Source organism: Pelophylax lessonae (assembly GCF_965119305.1).
Source record: "Pelophylax lessonae genome assembly, chromosome: 7".
In the NCBI taxonomy this organism is placed as follows: domain Eukaryota; kingdom Metazoa; phylum Chordata; class Amphibia; order Anura; family Ranidae; genus Pelophylax; species Pelophylax lessonae.
This window is the reverse complement of record NC_138774.1, coordinates 117,635,442-117,656,662: the sequence shown is the minus strand read 5'-3', so window position 1 is coordinate 117,656,662 and position 21,221 is coordinate 117,635,442. Positions and strand designations below refer to the sequence as shown.

The window sequence follows — 21,221 nt, the reverse complement described above, 5'->3', positions numbered from 1 at the left end:
ATTTCCTCTCACTCCCTATAGTGTCTACAGGACACTAAGGGAAGTCCCCACAATAAGACATAGACAGAACAGAAAAAAAAAAAAAAACAGTCAATGGTTTTTATTTACTACCGTATGCAAATCTAGACTAAAAAGTTTGGCTAGACTTAAACTTTAAGTTCAAACTTACAAGAGTCCGAGTCACTGAATAGTCCCCCAGTGTCTGAAAGGGAAGCTGCTATGCTCTATTTAGAAAATTTATAGCATTTTGGGAACCCTGTGTCATGTACTGTCTGTCTGTCTGGACAGCTTGATCTACGTGTAATTGTGGAAAAAATATATATAAAAGAGTATAGAATGTTGATGTTGTAGATGGCAACAAAGCAACTGTTAAAGCAGAACTCCAGGAATTCACTCGGTCTTTAGTATACTTAGTCATAGTTACATTGTAAGGTTGAAAAAAGACACGTCCATCTAGCTCAACCAATATGTGCCAACTTATAATGGGTTAGGTTCAACAAAGTGTATGCCATCTCATGGACATATCTCTTTTGTTTACAGTTTTACTGTGCTCTGGATCTACAGCTATCACTATACTCCTGGCACTCTAAAAGGAGCTGTGCTGCTTTCTCTCACAGCTGCCACTTTGCCCACCCCTCCCCTCCACTCCGCTGTCCATTCACAGAAGACATTTTATAAATAGGTTCACATAATGCATTGAATTCTGTGATTGAGCAAGAGTAGATGAGGGTGTTGGGCAGAATAGCTGCACACAACTCTACAGCAGAAGGATCTGAGACCAGAATGTCCAGCTTCAGAGCACTAGAAGCCCTGGTGCTCAGTAAAAATGTGGCATGCACCTCGTTGGACTTAACCCATTGTAAGTTGATACATTTTTAAAAAGTGACTGATTTCCTGGAGTTTTTCTGTAGGGCACATCTCTATGCTAGGAAGCAAAAAAGGATACAGAGAAAGGGAGTACATAACCAGATAATCATACAAGAAGGTGAACACTAACAAACAATACAAGAGTGTCTCACAAAGAAAAAGGAACTGTAAAGAACAGATTTCCCAAACAGTGCTCATTGGCAGAGTGGTTGTATTTGCTAGTCATAGATCTGACCACTAAGTGTACTCCTTAAACTTTCAAGGTTTTCAATTATGTTAATAGCTTGGAAGGGGAATGATTGGTGCAGGCAGATGCCGCCGGCGCTGAAAACTGTGGGAGAACAATTGTGTTTGAGGCAGGTTTTTAAACTTTCCCAATCAGTGTTCCACTTAAGAGCTATTGGCTTGAATGTGTCTAGTCCTCATAGCCAAAAACATAGCCAAAAACAGCTGAAAAAGGAGTCACCAGATGATGTGGACTGCTTAACGGGATACTATGTATCCACTGTACAAAGAACTAGAGATCTGATAATCAAAAATGAAAGCATGTGTCAGGGCCTGGACTTGAACCTGGGACTTCAGCTGTGTCTGGCAATGATTCTTCTCACTGAGCTATGTAGGATGCTGGACAGCACCCTGTCCGATCCATTAGACAACCCTGCTTTGTGCCTTGACTTCTGCTGAACCTTGAACTCTTTGTTGCGCCCATGAACTTACTGATTTGAGCCATGCCTCTGCACTTCCACTTTGCCAGGTTATTGTGCTTTCTCAGCAAGTGCCTTACTCTTGTCTTCCCTGCTGCCATCCATATTTTGCTACCACTCCTTATCGACTCTTGGCTTGTTACTCGATTACGCTTCTGCCTGATCCCAACCTGCAACTTCTCGTTACCGACCTTTTGGCTTGTTTACTGACCATGCTTCCATTTGATTCCCTACCTGCTTATCTGCTACTGGACCCTGGCTTGCTCACCTTCTGGTGGGGCAATCCTGAGGACTGCGACCTGTTACTAACATGCAGCTAAATCCATCTCCACCATCAGGAGCTCTGGTGAATGCCGGTTAGTACTTTAGACTCCGCACCTCAGGTAAGCCTACATTATCTGCCACTGTGACTGCCTGTGTACCTTTCCTGCTGGTCAGTGGTAGTCCTTCAACTGCTATAGCAACAGGTCTTTGAGCTGGACGCCTGATCATGACAGCATGACCCAGACATTCAGAGGCAAACATGGTCAGTCAGGTGCAAAAACTTGAAGGCTTGGTTTAGCCGAGCATTTCCATTTATGCCTGAGGACAGACTAAAAGGAACGGACTCTAGATTGAGCTTTATATTGGGATTTATATTGATGAGCTCATCCTCTGGACCATCAAGGTAATTGGGGAAATTTTAAAGAGGAACTGCAGTCTGCTCACATTCTTTGTGATAAAACATCTTTGCCATTCTGAAGCTTCCCACCTACCACTTTGCATATTATTTTAGATGTACTGTGATTCTGCAATATGATGCAGAAATCTCCTTCCATTAAGTCTGGCAGCAGCCACTTTACCTGTTGGCAGCTGTTCACTTTCTGTATTTACATAGACACACAGAGGCACACACAGACATACGCACACACATATATGTATATATATATATATATATATATATATATATATATATATATATATATATATATATATATATATATATATATATTACAGACACACATATATATAGACAGACACACTTGCACCACTGCTTGCCTGCACATTTCTCCTTTCTCTGCAGTCTCTTGTTATCTCCGCTCTCAACCAGCCCCCTCCAGCTCTGCTTGGCTTTCCTTTGACTCATCCCTCCCTCTCCTGCTGGCAAACTCTCAGAAGAGTTAGAAAGAGAGAGCTGTGAATGATGTAATTTGCCTAGGCCAGTGATGGCGAACCTTGGCACCCCAGATGTTTTGAAACTACATTTCCCATGATGCTCATATACTCTGCAGTGTAGTTGAGCATCAGGGGAAATGTAGTTCCAAAACATCTGGGGTGCCATGGTTCGCCATAACTGGCCTAGCAAAATTATGAGACAAGAAAGAACAAGTGGGTTGTATAAGGTATTTACTGGCAAAAAAAAAAAATAGTTTTACTATCTAAAGTTAAAACAACAAGAGCAGAGGATTTAATAGATGGAAAGATGAAAATGACTGAAGAGCCGCTTTAAATACAGTTAGGCCCTATTTTTTGCTTAGAACTGTTGTCTCTGAGCTAACATACAATACATTTTTTCAAAAAGCCCACCTTCATTGTAAGTAATAAGTCCTTGTTAAAAATTATTTCAGCAATAAAACCTAAATATCTCAGGCTTCTACCTTTTTTCAAGGTGAAAAATATCTTTGGTGAAAACATTCGCTTCATCCCACTCTTGCCTTGTATTTCTATTAAATGTGTTTATGCAGAGGAATCCAGAAGAGCTAGGCAATAGATGGTAAATAGCAATATGATGCAAAATGTCAGCCCCTCAGCTTTAGAATGCAGCGCTGAACAAGGGCAACTATTGTCATTTCTGATTGCCTTTGGTTTACCAGAAATACTTTCCATGTGCCTTGACCATCGATGCCAATTAATTTATTTCTACTGTGTTGAATTTCCAGCTTTGAATTTCTGCTGCTAACTGCAGTTGGGATTCTGTTTTATTCATTTTGCATTTTTTCCCTTTATAGCTAAGAAAATATAGCTTGTGTGTGCCAAAAATAGCTATATAAATACAGGGCTGGTCAATGTTTTGTTGTTAATAATACAAGAACTGGTGAGTTGAGTCTTAGAGCCAACAGGCAATTTTTCAAACCAGGAGGACATGCACTGCCACTGATATTGACATGCAAAGCTTCACAAAGTTGGGAACTTGGCTATCTGGCGGCTGTGATTTATCCGGACTTTTATATGGTATCTTTAATTTTTAGAACTATCAAAATGGAATTCATTTTGTCAGTTCAGACAGGTCTTAAAGTAGATCTAAAACCAAAACATTATTTTACCTTAGGATAGTATGTGGAAGTAATAAAACCTCTGTCACATTTGTATTGTTGTGCTGTGTCCCCCATGGGAACATTCACTCTTTCTTAGTCCGGATAATTATTGCAATCAGGACAGAAAGTAATGCAAAATCAACATTTTTTCTGATTGCCACTTTCAGAAAAGTTTAGGGGGGGATCTTCTAATGGGGAAACCAGCTCCAGTGTCAACTGTCTAAAAGATCTCCCCTCACATTTGAGAGAGTTTCTCTCACTTCCTGTTGTGTCTTTGGGAGATAGGTAAAGGGAAAACTTTCAAATGAGACATAGACAAAAAAAAAATACTTAACAGGGGTTTTAATCATTCCTAACTCTGTACTTTAGAGTGGACCTTGCAAAATAAAAGGTCCACTTCCTTGTCAGATCACTCTGATGAAAAAACACTCTACATAAACACTTGAGGTTAAAAATATTAAAAATTACCTTACTTTACACCATACCTTTACCCATAGTGCCTAGGTGGGGGTTAATTCTTCTGGGAAGATCCCAGGAATGCTGAGGATCCCAAATCTTGCAGGAAGACACTACTGCTTTTTTTTTTTATTGGGGGGAGGGGGGTGCTTAACAACAAAGCTTTTGATGCAAGGTCCACTGTAAGCAGGATCAGATTACCTAAGCTGAGTTGGACTCCTCAATAAGTAGCCAATCTTTTGGTTGCGGGTGATATAGCCATAGCTCACAGATTTAGAAAGTAAGAGTAACAAAATACATGAATTTACCATTTTCAGCCAGATGAGGCAACAATTTAATGTCCATATGGGTCATCACAGGTCAGCCCCTGTCAGAGGACCAGTTGATTGGGTAGGTTAGAGGATCTCTCTTGATCAGTTTTGTTTACCTCTGGGACTGGCAGCCTCTTCCAACACACCCCCCTCCCAATCTCACCCCCTACTCTCCTCAACTTGAATGTTCAGCAAAGCTGTATCTTTGCTTGTCAACCCTTCAGGCAATGATCACGTCTAGGGATGGTTGGATTTTACGTGCGCATCTGATAGCTCATGGACAACTGTGGGCATCTTAAGTTTCCCAGCAAACTTGACAAAGGAAGCAACATGCGCAGTGGCAGACAGTTTTCAGGGGTTCTCCTGCAAAAAAACTTTATGGACACACTTTGACTGTCCATTATAGTTGCTCAACATGTATACATTCTTTCTTATGTTGTTGCTTGATTAGTCTGTCCCTATCAGGGTGTCTTTGGTATGTAGTCCTGCAAGCACACTAGCTTATTTTACAGTACAGTTTTTGTTTTTTTACTGTTCTGAGCCTTTTGTGTTGTTGTCAGTTGCAATGGGTTTCTTGTAAAAAAATTGCTTACGAAGTGGTAGTTTTGTCACTTTATTGTTTTAAAACCGCTTGATCTGTCGTATACCAAAAAAGAAGTAACAGTAGTATCAGCAACTTACAGTAAATGGATTGTGGAAGGTGCAGCAAAGAGGTTGCTGAAAAGTGGGACTTAGGGCAGATTCACACTGTTGCATTTTTGTAAAATGCACCTGAACACACAGTTCTCTGTAGTAGCATTAATTTGAAAGGACCCCAATGTGTTGCAGTTGAAGTGTGTTGACAGCCCTTTCCAAATGAGTGAGCTACCTTAATGCAATGTACCATTGTGCATTGACACAATAACGTGAATATGGCCAAAGTGAAAAAATTTATTTATCTTATTTATTTGTATTATTTCAATTAGAGCTAAATCAGGACAGCTTGCTGTGCAATCAAATTTATTGACAATATCCTGTTGCCCACAATGACTTGTTCGAAAAAAATCTTATCTGTCTAAAACTCTTATGTTTCCTGAACTTTGTCAATTTCTTCCTATACTCTTCAGACATGTTTGTGATTTTGGTTTAATTCCTCCGGGTATAGCCATCAACTGCTTTTACTTCCTGTCAATTGCAGGTGATTTCTGATATATCAGACTTTGTATTTCACATGCAGGATGTGTTCTTCATTGGTGTCCAATTTATTGTAATTCCTTCCTCCATTCACAGGCACTGCAGCCTGGAGCACTTCAACCTTTACCAAAGAGGCCAGCACTTGAAAAAAGCAATGGGGCCACCACGATGTTTAACCCCAGTGTTTTCCACTACCAACAGGCTCTAGCAAATATGCAGTTACAGCAACCTGCATTTATCCCCACAGGTAAGAGAAGTAAAAGAATGCATATGTAACATCTCACAGTAAGTCATTCATCGTATATCTGCTCTCGTAGACAATGATGGCATCATAGCCCTGCTTAGCAAAACATTCTAGTGCATTAAAGTGGAACTCCAGCTAAAACCCATTTTAGTTTTGAACTGAGTGGGGAAGGATCAGAACTTTTTGTCAGGTTTTCGAAAATTAACCAGTATGGTATATTTCTCCAGTCACCAGCACAGGAAAAAGGAAAAAAACTTCTCCAGAGAGGACACAAAGAGCAGCGATTTTTAACCCTTGCATACCATACTGTAATGGTGTAATTTTATGTCTGTGTTCCTTTTTGAAAGATTTCACCTTACTTTCTGTCCCAGTGACATGGCAGTCTCCTCAATGATAACAACAATTGCAATCAAAACCTAACTCCTCCCTACTCTAAAAAAATGTTTTGGCTGGAGATTTAAAAAAAAGGTATTTCTTTTTCAAAGGTATTTCTTTGCCTTTGACTGTCCAATGTTAGTAGCTGTCTTTAATATTATTGTGCTCTATCCACCTGTATCAGCCTCTGCTCAACAGCAATACCTGGGACCGCTAAAAGGGATGGGGGGTGGGGGGCTGTTTAAACATGCAAGGTATAACCATATTAGAGGTCAAAAATGACATATAGGATGCAATCTGTCAATAGATTTAACAGTCTATTAATAGCCTTAGTCTTTATATATCTGAATTACCTTTAACACAGTTTTCTGACCTGTTGCTCCTGCCGGTAGGTCCACATTTTCCACCATCATTTCTTTTAGACCAAGCTGTACAGCAAAAGTAACAGTTGAAAGGTTGGGACAAACCAACACCACCGGGGGAGCTTACAATAGTTAGCTTCTATTCATATGGTTTAACCTTTTTTTCCAAAGGAAAATGAAACCTGTTGCTGCAGCTGACTAAAAATGTTTGCTGGAATTGGGCTTTAATTTGTTTGTAGATTATGTAAAGTCAGTCTAAAGTCTAGTACATGCGGGCAAATTGTCAGGCAACATCGGCTGGTTCAAAAAAAACGGCAGACATTCGGCCCATGTGTATGGCAGCTGGTCCGATAGAAGTCAGCTGATCGGCTCCCAATCAGCACTCTCAGCCAATTACTGAAAGCTCTGATGGGAGTGTTCTAGCTGGAGGGCCATCCCTCAATCAGAACTTAATAGAACAGCAGGAGAGAGCGCTGTACTAACATCAGATTGTTAGTACAATCGCTCAGACCGAGATGACAGGTTTTTTTCTTAAAACCCACTGTTTTGAATGATAAAAAACTAATGGTGTGTACTAGGTGTAAGACTGCTCTGTCAACAGGGTAACAACATTACCTAAAGGAAGTGTAAAAGTGTCAGACGTACTAGCAGGGTAAACAGGTATTCAAACTGTTAGGCTTCATGTGCACATAGCCTATGATGACCGCTGGCAGCACAAAAATGCAAAGCACTGCAAAATCATTTTAAAATTGATTTTGCAACGTTTTGCGGCCGGCGATCAAAACGTTCCTATCCTGAACACGATTCTTCCGCATTCAGGAGAGGGAGGTTTAACCTTACCTAACCGCAGCAGCCCCTAAACAATCCTAAAAGTCTATGGGTACATTGAGACATAGGTTTTTATGAAGTTGAGTTTAAGAGCTGTGGCAAAATAATGCCAAAAGCTCTTAAACGCAAATTAGGAATTGTAGTGTACATGAAGCTTTACAGAGGCGATTTAGGAAAACCAAAATTGCCATGTTAACATGACAGACTGCATCAAATATGTTGTTTTTTTTATTTTTCTCATAGTTCCACTTTGAACTATTTCAGAGCCTTGCTTTGATTCTAGTAATATCCATATGGCACTGGATATTTAGCCAGTAACATATTCTTACACTTAGCTTAAAAACAACAAAACCTGTTTTGCAGTTAGTTTTCTTCTCTTTCTGTGAAGACTGTAAAGAATTTCTCCTTTGGGAATTTTTGTTTAGTAGTTTGCTATGTGGACCTGCAGAAAAGTTGGGCCCACCTTTAAGATGGTTTTCCTTACACAGTTTGTTACAAGCCTTGTTAGTCGTGGCCTCCAGGTGGTAAAATTATATTTCTATTTACAATGCTGCAAATGTCAATGTGTGTTTCATTAGAAGTTTTCGGTTTATCAAACGAACCTGATAGGCTTGATATCAAAGCTACGTATCCCCCTCCAATCTCCCAGTTAGCATGGCTGAATTCTGCAGTCAGCTGCTTTTTTATTTCCATATAAAAGCCCAGATTAATATTATCTGTCACAGCTTTTTTATGTTTTTGCTTTAATAATAGGTACACACAATTAGGTATAAAGTAAAAAAATTGTGCTTGGTGCTTTATCCCAGAGAAGCCAATCTGAATGAATCTTTTTTGACCTCACTTCAGTAAGCTGAATGATGATTGGTTGCAATGAATAACTTATCTATGCAAACGCTGTTTGGGTCGTGTTCTGTTAATCCCTTAAAAAATGTTACCAATGTCAAAGTAAAACTTCAATGATAGATACAAGGATGCTAACACAGCTGGTTCATTTTTGAAGCAAATAATTCCATGGCTATTAGCCTTGTCCTTAGGCTTTGCTACCTAGTGAGTATCTGGCCTGGCGCAATATTCAAGTTAGGGTTCCTACTGGGTGCATGTTTATTCTGGGTCAGTTTGCAGCTTCTAAAACATGTTTGCTACATTCATATGGCTCTAACGACAGGCTCACTTTATGAAAAGCGATTTAGAAATCCATGACATCCATTTTCATAATTTCATAATTCGCTAAGCTCAACAGTACATTTTGGAGTAGGTAATGTAATATCTCATAAATACATATGTTTTACTCATTTCTACATTGCCAAAATAAATACCATTTGTTAGTTAAAAAGGTAAACATAAAAATCTTAAACTTGACTATACATTAGAATTGAAATTATTTGTAAAATGTAGGGACATGGAGTGACCAACAGCATGCTGTCAGATCTCTGAGACACAACATGTGGTGGTTCCTTTTTTTTTATAAGTGGTCCTTTCACACAAGTCAGAAGCAAAAGTAGCATTAGATGTATGATAATCCTAAAAAGGACAGGGAGATTATATAATAGAAGTGCAAATACTGTATGTCATTTACAGTTGCCTTGTCCACTATAGTAGACTAGAATATGTCCAAAGGTTTCGTGGAATGTAGAGACTAGATCTACATTGAGCTGTTGCGTTAGGATTGTTCATTTTCTGTCTTGAAAAGCTCCAGTAAGGAATGACACACGTCATATATGTGCTTATAACTGTATTGTGTTTGAAAATGTTTTAGTTTCCTTAATTATAATTAGCTTTTCCCTTTTTCTCTTTTTTTTTCTTTTCTTTTGATAATGCTGTCTTTGCTTTGCACTGTGATTGCATGCTGCTCCCGGTGTAACCTTCATGGTGATGTCACATGGCTTGCTGCTGCGATACCTACCACGCTCCTCCAATCCACCATGTGTTGCTATGGTTACCATTAACCCTCCACCCTCCTGTATGTCGCTTCCATGGTTCCCTCTTGAAAGTACCCATGATGCACGGTGCTACGCCCACCACTGTGTCTGCAGCAACAACACCCGCCACCAGCGTGCCCTTCGCTGCAACAGCTACAGCCAATCAGGTTTGGCCCTTTAAATAGCTTTATTTCACATGTAGTATCCTTGCCATATTGTATAAAATAGACAATTATATGCACCTTTAGAATAGGTGACATGCAAACTGTGATTTTTTTTTCTTTTTTTCCTGTTGCATTATTGGATTTAATTATTTCTAGTAATTAGAATTTATATAGCTATGTGAGTGTTTTTTTTTAATTACTGGAAAGATATAATTTTAAAGCCACATTTATCCTAGAGCGGATATAAGTTTGTGGTATATACAGACACTTAGCCAGAGATCCTGAAGATCAGAGGCATATCAATGTGTCATGATGCTTAGATAGATGTATAATATACTGAAAATCAAAACTTTATTCCTCAGCTGTCAGCGGGGTCATTTTAACATATTAGACACCAGGGAGAACTAGTTACAGTTTAGTTTGTCGATTATAGGAGTTATTGTCTATAATATTATCATTCGGACATTAGGCATATCCCATTTAAATGTATAGCATAATAAAATCAAGAAATAGGATAACCTGTTCCAATTTGTCATTATTCAAGCATTATAACATAATTCATATCAGGTTTGCATGTTACCATTAGGAGTCTATTTGCTAAGACTGGCATTCTGTGTGTTTGTGCAATTTGTGTTAGTTTGGAACTGAACATTACATAGGATTTCTGATCAGTTGCAGAGCTTTCTTAAGTGAAGTTACCTCTTCACACAGGTGTAAGCGGTCCAAGTTGTCTCTATGGTACAGCTATCAGACCTCTTCTGCTTGTTGCTTTGCCTCAGCAGGCAAATGAGACATCTGAGAAAGGGACAACTTACTGGGAAGCTTTGTATATCTGTGGCTGGGTAGGAGAGTTCATTATAGTGTACCTTACCCTATGATATGAATGTAACCATTGTGTGGCCTCACCCAAGATTTGTGAGGCAGCACATGTCAATGATGTCACTTGTTCTAAAAAAAAAAAGGCAGATGGAGAAACTGCCATTAAAGGACCACTAAACATAAAAAAAAAATCTCAAAATTAAATTCTGATAAGCAGCTACCAACAGAAAGCTACATGTACATTACTATGCAGAAAGTTTGATGTTATTTGTGCATCTCAGCTTGCAGCTGTTCAACAATAAAAAAGAAGAAAAAAAAAAGAACTGTATCTAAAAACTTTGTATTCATTGTCTGGAATTACTGGGCATATGACAGATAACAAAAATGTAATCTTAACCCCTTTATTGTGACTACAAAGGTTTATTAACCACTTGCCGACTGCCTAACGCCGATCTACGTCGGCAGTCAGCCCCTCACAGGCAAAGTGACGTAGGGCTACGTCACTAGCTTGTGAGGGTCTAGGGAGCGAGCGCGCGCCCCCGGAGGCGCGCTCCCGCGTGGTCACGGACCCCCCCGCGCGTGTGACCAGCGGACCCGATGTCCGCCGGTCACTCGGCGATCGGCGGGGGAGAGGGAGAATGTCAGGCAGCTTGTGTAAACAAGCTGCCTGTCATTCTCCTCGCTGTAAAGACACTGATAAAACGGATCTAGTATGTAGATCCGTTGATCAGTGTCCTTACAGCTCAAGCCACAGCCAATCACAGTAGAAAGCACGCCCCTAGGGATACACACAGCCCCTCCCTTCCAAATAAAGTTAACCCCTTCACAACCAGTGTATTTTTACAGTAACAGTGCATATGTATAGCACTGATTACTGTAGAAATGTCACTGGTAACCCCAAAAGTGTCACAAATGTCAGTCAAAGGTCCGATCTGTCCGCCCCAATGTCGCAGTACCGAAAAAAAATCGCAGATCGCCGCCATTACGCGTTAAAAAAAAACAACAAAAATGACAAAAATCTCTCCCTTTGTTAGTAAACGCGATAACTTTTGCGCAAACCAATCAAAATACGCTTTTTGCGATTTTTTTTTTACCAAACATAGGTAGCATAAAACAAATTGGCCGAAAATTTTAAAAAAATTTGATTTTTACTTTTTTTTTGGGGGAATTTCATATAAAAAAATGTGAAAAATATTGTTATTTTTGCAAAATTGACGCTCTTTTTTTGTTTATAGCGCGTGATCAAAAAATCGCACAGGTGATCAAATACCACCAAAAGAAAGCTCTGTTTGTGGGAAAAAAAGGACGTCAAATTCGTTTAGGTACAGCGTCGCACGACCGCGCAATTGTCCATTAAAGTCACGCAGTGCCGAATCGCAAAATACCCCCTGGTCAGGAAGGGGGTAAAATCTTCCGGGGCTTAAGTGGTTAATAATCCTATTTACCTTTTTCTGGTAGCTGCCATGGAAGGCAAAAGGAGGAACACTGAAAATTGGTCGCTTTCTCTTTTAGGATTACTAGAAAGGAAAATTTACATCAAGTTTGAAAATATTGTGCCCAACTATATCACCAGAAACTGTGAAATAATTGTCCTTGCTGTTAAGACCTCTGTTATATATATATATATATATATATATATATATATATTGGTTACTAAAAATATGTTAATGTATGTTTAGTGGCCCTTTAATATAAATTAGATTCAATACAAAAAATTACTATTATCAATGTGAGCAGGAAAATGTACCTGTTTTGAACCTGTTTGAAAACCTGTGGTGATACGCTACTATTTCTGACCTTCTGTAAATGCTAGTACAGTGATGGCGAACCTAGGCACTCCAGATGTTTTGGAACTACATTTCCCATGGTGCTTAACTACACTGCAGAGTGCATGAGCATTATGGGAAATGTAGTTCCAAAACATCTGGGGTGCCAAGGTTCGACATCTCTGTGCTAGTAGTTTCACCACCCCTGGCTTCAGATGGTGATCTGAAGCAAGCATGCAGGTGAGGTCCGCTTTTGCAGCCTTCACACTACAGGTTCCCTTTAAAACTATATATTATTTGATATATATATATATATATATATATATATAAAACTGTATTCATGCATGCAATGGCACCTCTGTAATAAAATGAAAACATTACAGCACACTATGAAAAAATAATCTACCATGTTGTGAGACAGCTGGCAGAACGAGCAGATGAAGCATGTACTGCTACTTAGTAAGTGCTGCCTTAGCAAATAGACCCCACTTTGTCTCCAATTATCCTTCATTGAACAGGTGACCTAACCACGCATGCCCCAGCCACTCAAAGTGCTAGTCTGGACACATTACTTAGAACCTTCCACAGTAAGCAGAAAGCTGTGACTTTCAGGTCACGGGTTTGATTTCACTCACCACCATATAAGGCAGTCAGGGGCGTAACTGTATGTGATAGGGCCAAAGACAGTACCCTTTTTGTGCTTGGGCCCCATAGCAGCTGCATGGTCTACTATGACTGTAGATGACTATAGTTACACCCTTGAAGGCAATCATAGATAGCATTCTCTACAAAAGAGATTTTAATTTCAAATCTTTTCCACTGTAGATGTCCCTATTTTCACTAGATGAACTGAATAACAGCATGTATGTATCACAGATGTTACCAGTAGAACAGTAAGTTTGTTTTCATCTCAACATTAAATATTTTGTAACATTTATTTGAGTAATGACTGCCCCTGCTTGTATAAGTAGTGATAGGCTATCCATCAGTTTTATTTTTTGCCTATACATGTTATATTTACTAACACAGGTTTTTTTTTTTTATGGTGGCCATGCTCAGGCAGATTTTTCATTAAAGCATTTTTTATTACATAGCTACAATGGTCCAGCTTGGGGTCCAGCGCCAAGCACCTGCCCTTCTGCATAGAACCCAAAGGGGGTCCTCCATTCAGCACTTCCGCCATTCAGAGAAAGCCTTATATTTTTTCAGGAAATGCATTCTCTGATTGGATGAAGGCATTCTCTGATTGGATGAAGCAAAAAGGCAAGGTGGTGATGTCACTATTTCTACCTTTCCAAGCTTTTTAATTTTTACAACCCCAGGTGAAGTTTTTTCTTAATTTATATGTAAAAGAAAAACATAGATTTTTTTGGTGTGGTCCCACCCCTTTATTTGTCACGGTGACTAAAGTCTCCAAGACAAAAAGTTGGTGGAAATCCTAAATTTTAAGTTGTCATAAGAGCACGAAGGGACACATGTTCTGGTGACAACTCTCTAAATCGTATTTCTCACTTTGGAAAGATTTTCTCTAACCCCCTGCCGTGTTTCCAAGCCAAGAAAGTAAAGGGAAGTCTCTCCAACAGGACACAGCAGAAAATAGCCTGATATCTGATAGAGATTTTAAAGCTTTCCTACTATATATCTAAAACAAAAATTTTTAACTGAAATGTGGATCTCTATCCACCTTGTTTCCACATCAATAATTTTTACTCACCAAGTTGAGTAGTGTGGTCATGGTCACCTGTATTTTTTGTATTTTTCATATACAGGGAAAGCAACTTGGCAGGGTGACAAAATTGCTTTGTATAAATGCAACCAATATTTGTTGTGCTTGGTAGAACTATGTTCCCCCTCAAATTTTAGGAAGCTTTATGGTATATAAACTCATCGGTATCCACCTAAGATTTAGATATCAGTTATTGAGTGAACATTCCCTTTATTCCCTCTACACCAAATTCAAAGAATTTCATGAGCACCACCCAAACTGAAAAATCATTCTGTCTATGGCCAGCAGGGATAAAGGTTGGGTTTACATTGTTATAGTCTTTTATGGGTAGGTTCGCATTACTCATTAAATAAATTTGAAATTAGGAACACCAGGGAGCATATAGGAACTTGCGCTGTACTGCTTTAACCATCGCAATGATTGGCTTAAAGGTTGCAACAGTTAAACGCTTTTATTTATCACAACATTGCAGAATGTTGCCTTCATAATATGTTGCTTTGTGTTGCTTTCCATGTAAAAACTGAAATGAAACCTGCTTGCTAGATTCAAGATGTTTTTTTTTTTTTTAGTTTTTAAACAGTTTAAGTCATAATCTGTTTTTATCTGTAGAGTTTAATATCCAGAATTTAAAATATTTCACTGTGTAGATGTGTTTTTCAAAGATTCTATCCCATGTTTGGTCTGAAAGCATTTTGTGTATTCTATGGAGAATGTGTATTGTTACAAGGAAAGAGATTTATTCCAGGAAAGGAATCTCACAAATTCTTTTAAACTTAGTATGTGGAAAATCTTATTATATATATTTTATGCTTGATTTTAAATGTAATTAAAGTTCAAGTTCAAACTAATGAAGTGACTCGACCGATTCGTGCAAGACACCTAAAGCCTATACCCACCAAATGTCAATGGAGAAATCTTTGGAGGAATGAATAGACTGAAACATTTTTTATGTCTTGCAGACTCCAGTGACAAAATGTTGTTGCTAATATAAAAGAAATGGTTAAAGCCTACGGCGGTAGTATGTGGGTGGGTTTAACTCAAGTGCAGATATCTTGAACTAGACACCTTGGCCAGATTCTCCAAGACACACACCTAATTTGTAATGGCTCAGGAGTTTAATATGCCATTTGTTCTACCCTTAAAGAAGCCCTACAAAACAAATTGTGGAAACTTCATTACAACCATTTAGGCTGTAATTGAGGTGAAGTGTTGTCATGGCAACACTGCCAAATTTAATTACACTATTCAAATCTAACGAAGAATCACACGTTCAGTGTCAGATTAATTGCCTGAACCTATGGTTTACATTTTATAAATGTAATAGCTACTCGATACAATAATTGCTACAATAAGGCTTTCCCTTACACCAGCAAAGTTACCTGCTGTTTGATTAGAACAAATAAGTAGTAAATGATAATTTCACATCTCTTACTAGTAATATGAAGAAGACATTTTGAAGTTCTCCCAACATAAATTGACTTGCTTGCTGTGAGTGTTTATGTTCACCCAGAAATGAAAATTGGTTAAAAGCTTAACTCCAAGCCAACTGAGTACAAGTACAATTATGAAATATGTATATATGGGAGATATTTTACCTGCCAAAGGATGTGCATTTGTGTCTATTCAGTCCCTAGATATACACAGCCCTCCCACACTGTACACAAGTTAAATTACCCCACTTACCGTAAAGGGATAGGAAAGGGTGTACTCTATCTGCCTCTTGCCTGCCTAGTAAAAGAGCAACAACAAACCAGATAGGTTTTTTTCGGTTACTTGCTCGCTCTTCCTATCAGTATATTCCTTGCCACACACTTGCATGCAGCACCCCTGATTGGCTCTCATTTCTGTCTTCCCATGTCTAGTCTGAATGCTGCTGTACACTGGATTGCAAGAGGCTGATATTATGTAAAATTCAGTACTTACACCAGTTGCATTTAAATTAATACATTTAATGTATTAAATAATACAGAGCTGCATTAGTCTGTGCTTTTTATATCTGCCTGGAATTCAGCTATAACCCTTTTATATAATGGATTCAATGTACACAATAAACTGAGAAACATAGAGGTACTTATATCACACAGTAAGTCAGTACCAAGAATTATTTTATAGACCCATACACTTTTTATTACTAAATTCTGCTTGCAAAATATTTTATGCAAATTAAATAAATGTATAGATGGTTAGATACTTTAAAGAAAATCTTTCTAGATATCTAGTAATGGTCTCAGAGTTCTGTCTGCTAACACCTATTCTTTGTTCTCTCTCTCCAATCTAGTAGACCATGTTGAAATTCTGAACAGCAGAATTGTGGAATACCAGAATCTCTCCGTGGGAAGTTACACATGGCCTTTCTGTAAATACCCATTACTGGCATCCTCCACCACCTCGACAGTAAGCCTGCTGCAGTCTACATGTTAACCAAAAAGAAAAAAAAATTACATGGGAATGTCTGAAAACCGCACTATGAAAAAAAAAAACGAAACCATAAAAAAAGGCAACACTGCTCTATGAAAGCAGATACACACGTAGGATAATATACTAGACTGTTGTAACACATTTACTTTTAACACATGTAACCATTCAGCATGTGCCGCGTTAGATGAGTATACGGTGCGGACACTCCTTTTACTGCATATTACTGATGGAATCACAATTTAAAGTGTTATCTTAACTGTTTCTTTTTTTGTTTACATCGTAGTCTATTTCATTTTTATGTGTGTACCATTATCCTAAGTATACTGAAGACCATCTTCTTCATTGTGATTTATAACATGCATTGTTGTTTTTTATGTTCTTAGTATTATGCCAAACAGAGACAAAGTGGTTCTGAAGAAAGGCTCATCAGATTTTTATGAAAAGAGTTGTATGATAGTTTTATGTCTGTGATCCCATTATTATATTTTTTTTGTTCCTCTTAAATCATCACTATGGCCTTCATGTAATATTGCAAAGAGGAATGTACGAAGTGTAGTAACCGCAGCAACCAAGAGACATCTCTTCTGACTTCTCTAAGCTGATTGGTTGCCAAGGATTGCTGCCAATTATTACTCTTTGCACTATCATTTTATATAAGCCCCATTGTTCTATAAATGGAAATGAATCCAATTTATTCTTCATCATTGTTCTGTACAAAGAACTGCAGCACTTATTTTACCAAATTGCCAGGAATGTATAGAAACTAACCATAACAGCACTTCTATGGAGATAAATTACAACCAGAAATTGCTATCTTTATTTAGAAACTTTAGCGCAAACCACATCTGGTATTTGCAGAGAACTACAATACTGGTCTAGTAACAGGTCATTTAAAAATATAATAACTGAAAACATATTCTTGTACAATATGGCAGTGAAAAGGGCAGTGATGGGGATCTCTCAATTGACCCAACAACCAGTCTGAATTCCGAATTGCTGCTGTCATTGCTGTTTGAACTGCCATAATAAATAAGCCTGCATATCTCATATTAATCAGTCCATAAAAAAGTGTCCTGTAATTGTTCAATATCCATTTAAATGCAAAACAACTGGGTATGAAGGTTAAATGTATGATGACAACAGCTGATATGGGTGCCTTTATAGAAGCTCTCAACTTTGAGTTCTAATATCTTGCTTGTTAGCTTGTGCCCTGTTTGAGAGAACATTTCTGTGGTTTTCTGTTCTGTTTCTTCTTAGCAGGAAACAAGAAAAACTTTCTTGCTATATGAAAATATGTGAACATGCTGGCTGGCAGTTTACAATAAAATGTCCCAGTTTTTTCCACTAAGTTTTAATGCCATGATGTTGAGTGTCCGAGAAGAAGGTGCAATATGGTCATCCAGCCAGAATAAGCATATTTGAGGCTACAGGTTGACTTTGAGAGAGGCAGTTTTCCTCATGTGTTGAGGCGTTTCTATTCTCCTTCATGGGAAGAGCAATTGTAAAAAAGGTGATGCTTTTTTTTACTGCATTAGAAATTAGGTGATTCGTAAAGCAAGCACAGGGCCACCTTAACATAAGATTGGGGCCGAAAGCAAAAAGACTTTTACAATACAGTATATGGTTTAGTCAAGAAAGAGGTTCAAAGAGTCGAAAATGACAGGCTATGCAGCAAACAAAAGGAGACATGACTACTTTACCTGTTCCTTGTTTTTCATGTAAGCAAGGTCCTTTACAGTTAAACTTTTGTCATCTTCAGAACTGCTTCTCTCCTTTTACAAGTGTATGGGAATGCAAAAGCAGCACTGAAGCAGGTCAAATACAAGGCAACTGCACCTGCTGTAAATTATGAATGAGCTTAGAAGCATCTCAGATTGATGTCAGAAGTAAAATGAATTTCCCCATCAAAGTCTGTCGACACAGGCTCTAACTGTGCTTGCAGGTGCTGGGAGAAGCCTGCACAATCGTGCACCTAGCAACTGTGGTCCACTTAAAGATGGCCCTGTAATTGTTGCCCATAGTAACCAATTTTGCTTCCCTCTTCAGCCCAAACTGTATGGTTGCTTAATTCAAATCTGTTCCCTTCTTCCACTTTTATACAGTACCAGTATCAGATATAGAACACAGATGCATCATGTATACCATCTTCTAATTGTAGGAAATTATTGCAAAGCAGTTTTCACTGTCCTTTAAGTGAATGTACTGGAGAATGTGAATTTAGATAGTTATTTTACCAAATAACTATGCTATTTCCTAATGTAAAAATATTACGCATTTTAAAGCACTGTCCTGTCGCCAATTATTTTCAATGTACACATTAGAGATGTGATTTTAGCACTTATTCTACTACTCTCCGCACACCCAGCGAGGAAAAGTGATAGGAAAAAAATGAATTGGGTTACAGAAACATAAGACAATTTCTGTTAATGAAGTGCACGGGGAAGAAGTGATGATAGTATGTTTATTTGGGCCTGCTCTGTTCAGCTAATTCAAGGGTCAATAAACCTAAAATGCAGATTAGTTTACAAAGGTACTTCTTACCCTGTTGTTCACAGATACAGTGTGCATGAAGTGCTACCTGCACAGGACCATTTACAGTACATTCAATAAGCAGCAAAGAACATCCTTTGTTTGAAGCCATTTTGTGCTATCTGCTGTTTTAGGCAAAAACTGACTGAGCATTGAAGAACAGTCAGATCTTCATGCATGTGTCTGTGTTCAGCAGACACCTTCAGCGCTACTATAATAACTAACATGGCTGATAGATATTTATCGCAATGTTTTACCAGGTCTAAAGAGGCCCACAGGGTTTACAAAAGGCAGCCAAAACGGTTTAGGAGATTGCCAACAGTGTCCTTTGGAGGACACAAAGTCCGATATGAAAACAGATGTGTGTTTGTCACAACTTGAGTTTTCGCCAGTTTGTTTTCATGTTTAGTTTTGAAATATTTATTTTGTAAAATTCATGCTGTAACAGGTTAACTGACCCTTTTTATACGTTGACTCATATAGTCTTCTTCAAAAAGAGCTAATTCTGGTCAGACACAACTTCTGCCCCTCGCTGCATCACATATATGTGTGAGAAAGCTTGTGGCTGTTCCTCAACTTTGTAAGAACAGACCATTGCAGTATGCGGGCAGGAAAATGCATTTTTTATGGAGAGAAAGTAGTAAAATTGGTACCCATAGATTTATTTTATTCAGCCTGCGGGTTGAGCTAAAGACACGGCAACGGATGGATGAATCTGCCGCTGTAGCTATTGTATTTTGTCAGCTGGTGTCAACATCTGATTGGATGCAAGTGCTGTTCGGCTGAAAATTTTCTGACCAGAGCGTTCAGTTTTTCATTGGAAGAATGTCGGACGGAGTGTTGCTGCCAGGGCCACCCACTGAATGATTTTTGGCCAGTTTGTTAGGAACTGGCCAAAATGTGCTCAGTGTCTGGCCAGCCAAATTTAAAGCATTCACAAATAATAACATATACAGGACTATAAAGAGATAAAAATGAACAGACAACCAGATAGGACTCACATGCAAAAGTGTGGATTCTCTGTTACATCAGATTTTTTCTGGCGGTGTAGCTGAACATGCCTTGTAAAGATTCAGACGCCTCTTTCTTGGAAAATCAATGTCAAGATCTTCAACCTTTCAACTATCTATCGATCTATCAACCTTTATTTTTTTTTGTATAAACTTGGCAAGTTAGACATAAGAACAATCATAAATGTTTCATGTGATTAGCTTTAAGAACCTGATGTTGCACTTGATTAGAAATAGAGTTGTTCCAACCACTTTGGCTTCTGTTTTTCAAAATACTGCCACAATTACTGATAATGTGGACAAACTAAAGCTATTTGCTTTCTCTGAATGATCTTTGCACAGTGTGCCAGTGCCTCAACAGTGAGAAATGTGACTGAAACAGATCAGATACATGTATATGGTATATGGCTTTATGAATCTCAACAATGTTGGAACAGTCAAAGATAAATAGTTTGACTTTTATTTTGTATATTCTGACACCTTATTGTAATCCTTTTTGTATGTATAAATATATATACATATACCGTATTTTCCGGCGTATAAGACGACTGGGCGTATAAGACGACCCCCCTAATTTTCATCTACCAGTAATACTTATACTTAGGTTACCTTGGAGATATTATACTCGGCGTATAAGACGACCCCCCATTTTTGGGGGATTTTTTTGAGGTTCAAAAGTAGTCTTATACGCCAGAAAATACAGTACCTTAAACATCCGGTGGAGATGTATATAGAATGTAAGCTTAGGGGTTATTTTCTTTAAATCCAGTTCATGGTCATTGCTTTCCAGTTTTAGTAAACGGAAGCATAAGATGAAATACAAAAGAACAATCAGAGCTAAGCAGCCCTACAAATCTTTTTCATTAAATAGGCTCTCTGTGAAAAGTGGATTACGTCTATTGCAGCTCTGAGGGCTGTGTAAAGTCTGAACTTTTACCTGAAATCAGTCATGCTAAAACAGACAGGCTGTAAGAGGAAATACTTCTATAGATATCCTGAAGTCTGAATATGTATACTGTATATAGCAGCATCTCCTTTAACAACCAGGCTGTCCTAGCATGGTTGGTTTCAGATAAGGGCTCACTCAGACATCAAATAGCTCTCATCTCTCCAGTGGAAGCATGTGCCTAAATAGCTCTACTTTAACACTTTAACACTTTACTGGAAAACCTCTTTAAAGCGGAACTAAACCCAATTATTTAACGGTTTTCCAAAACAGTTGCTTGTATTCCCAACCGAACTGCCAAACCATTAAA

The 21,221-nt window shown here is 38.4% G+C and overlaps 1 protein-coding gene across 5 annotated transcripts in view; it reads left to right on the top strand.

The window, feature by feature from the left end:
• MBNL3 (muscleblind like splicing regulator 3) overlaps positions 1–17,481 on the top strand; it is a 207,148-nt gene extending 189,667 nt beyond the window's left edge. For 3 of the 5 annotated variants that reach the window (XM_082264446.1, XM_082264447.1, XM_082264448.1), the window contains exons 6-9: positions 5,902–6,052; positions 9,606–9,700; positions 13,108–13,175; positions 16,287–17,481. In XM_082264446.1, the coding sequence (XP_082120572.1) occupies positions 5,902–6,052; positions 9,606–9,700; positions 13,108–13,175; positions 16,287–16,299 (327 nt within the window). In that variant the 3' untranslated portion in view covers positions 16,300–17,481. The remainder of the gene's footprint in view (positions 1–5,901; positions 6,053–9,605; positions 9,701–13,107; positions 13,176–16,286) is intronic. The other 2 variants (XM_082264450.1, XM_082264449.1) reach the window with 2 other exon arrangements.
• Positions 17,482–21,221: the final 3,740 nt, after the last annotated feature.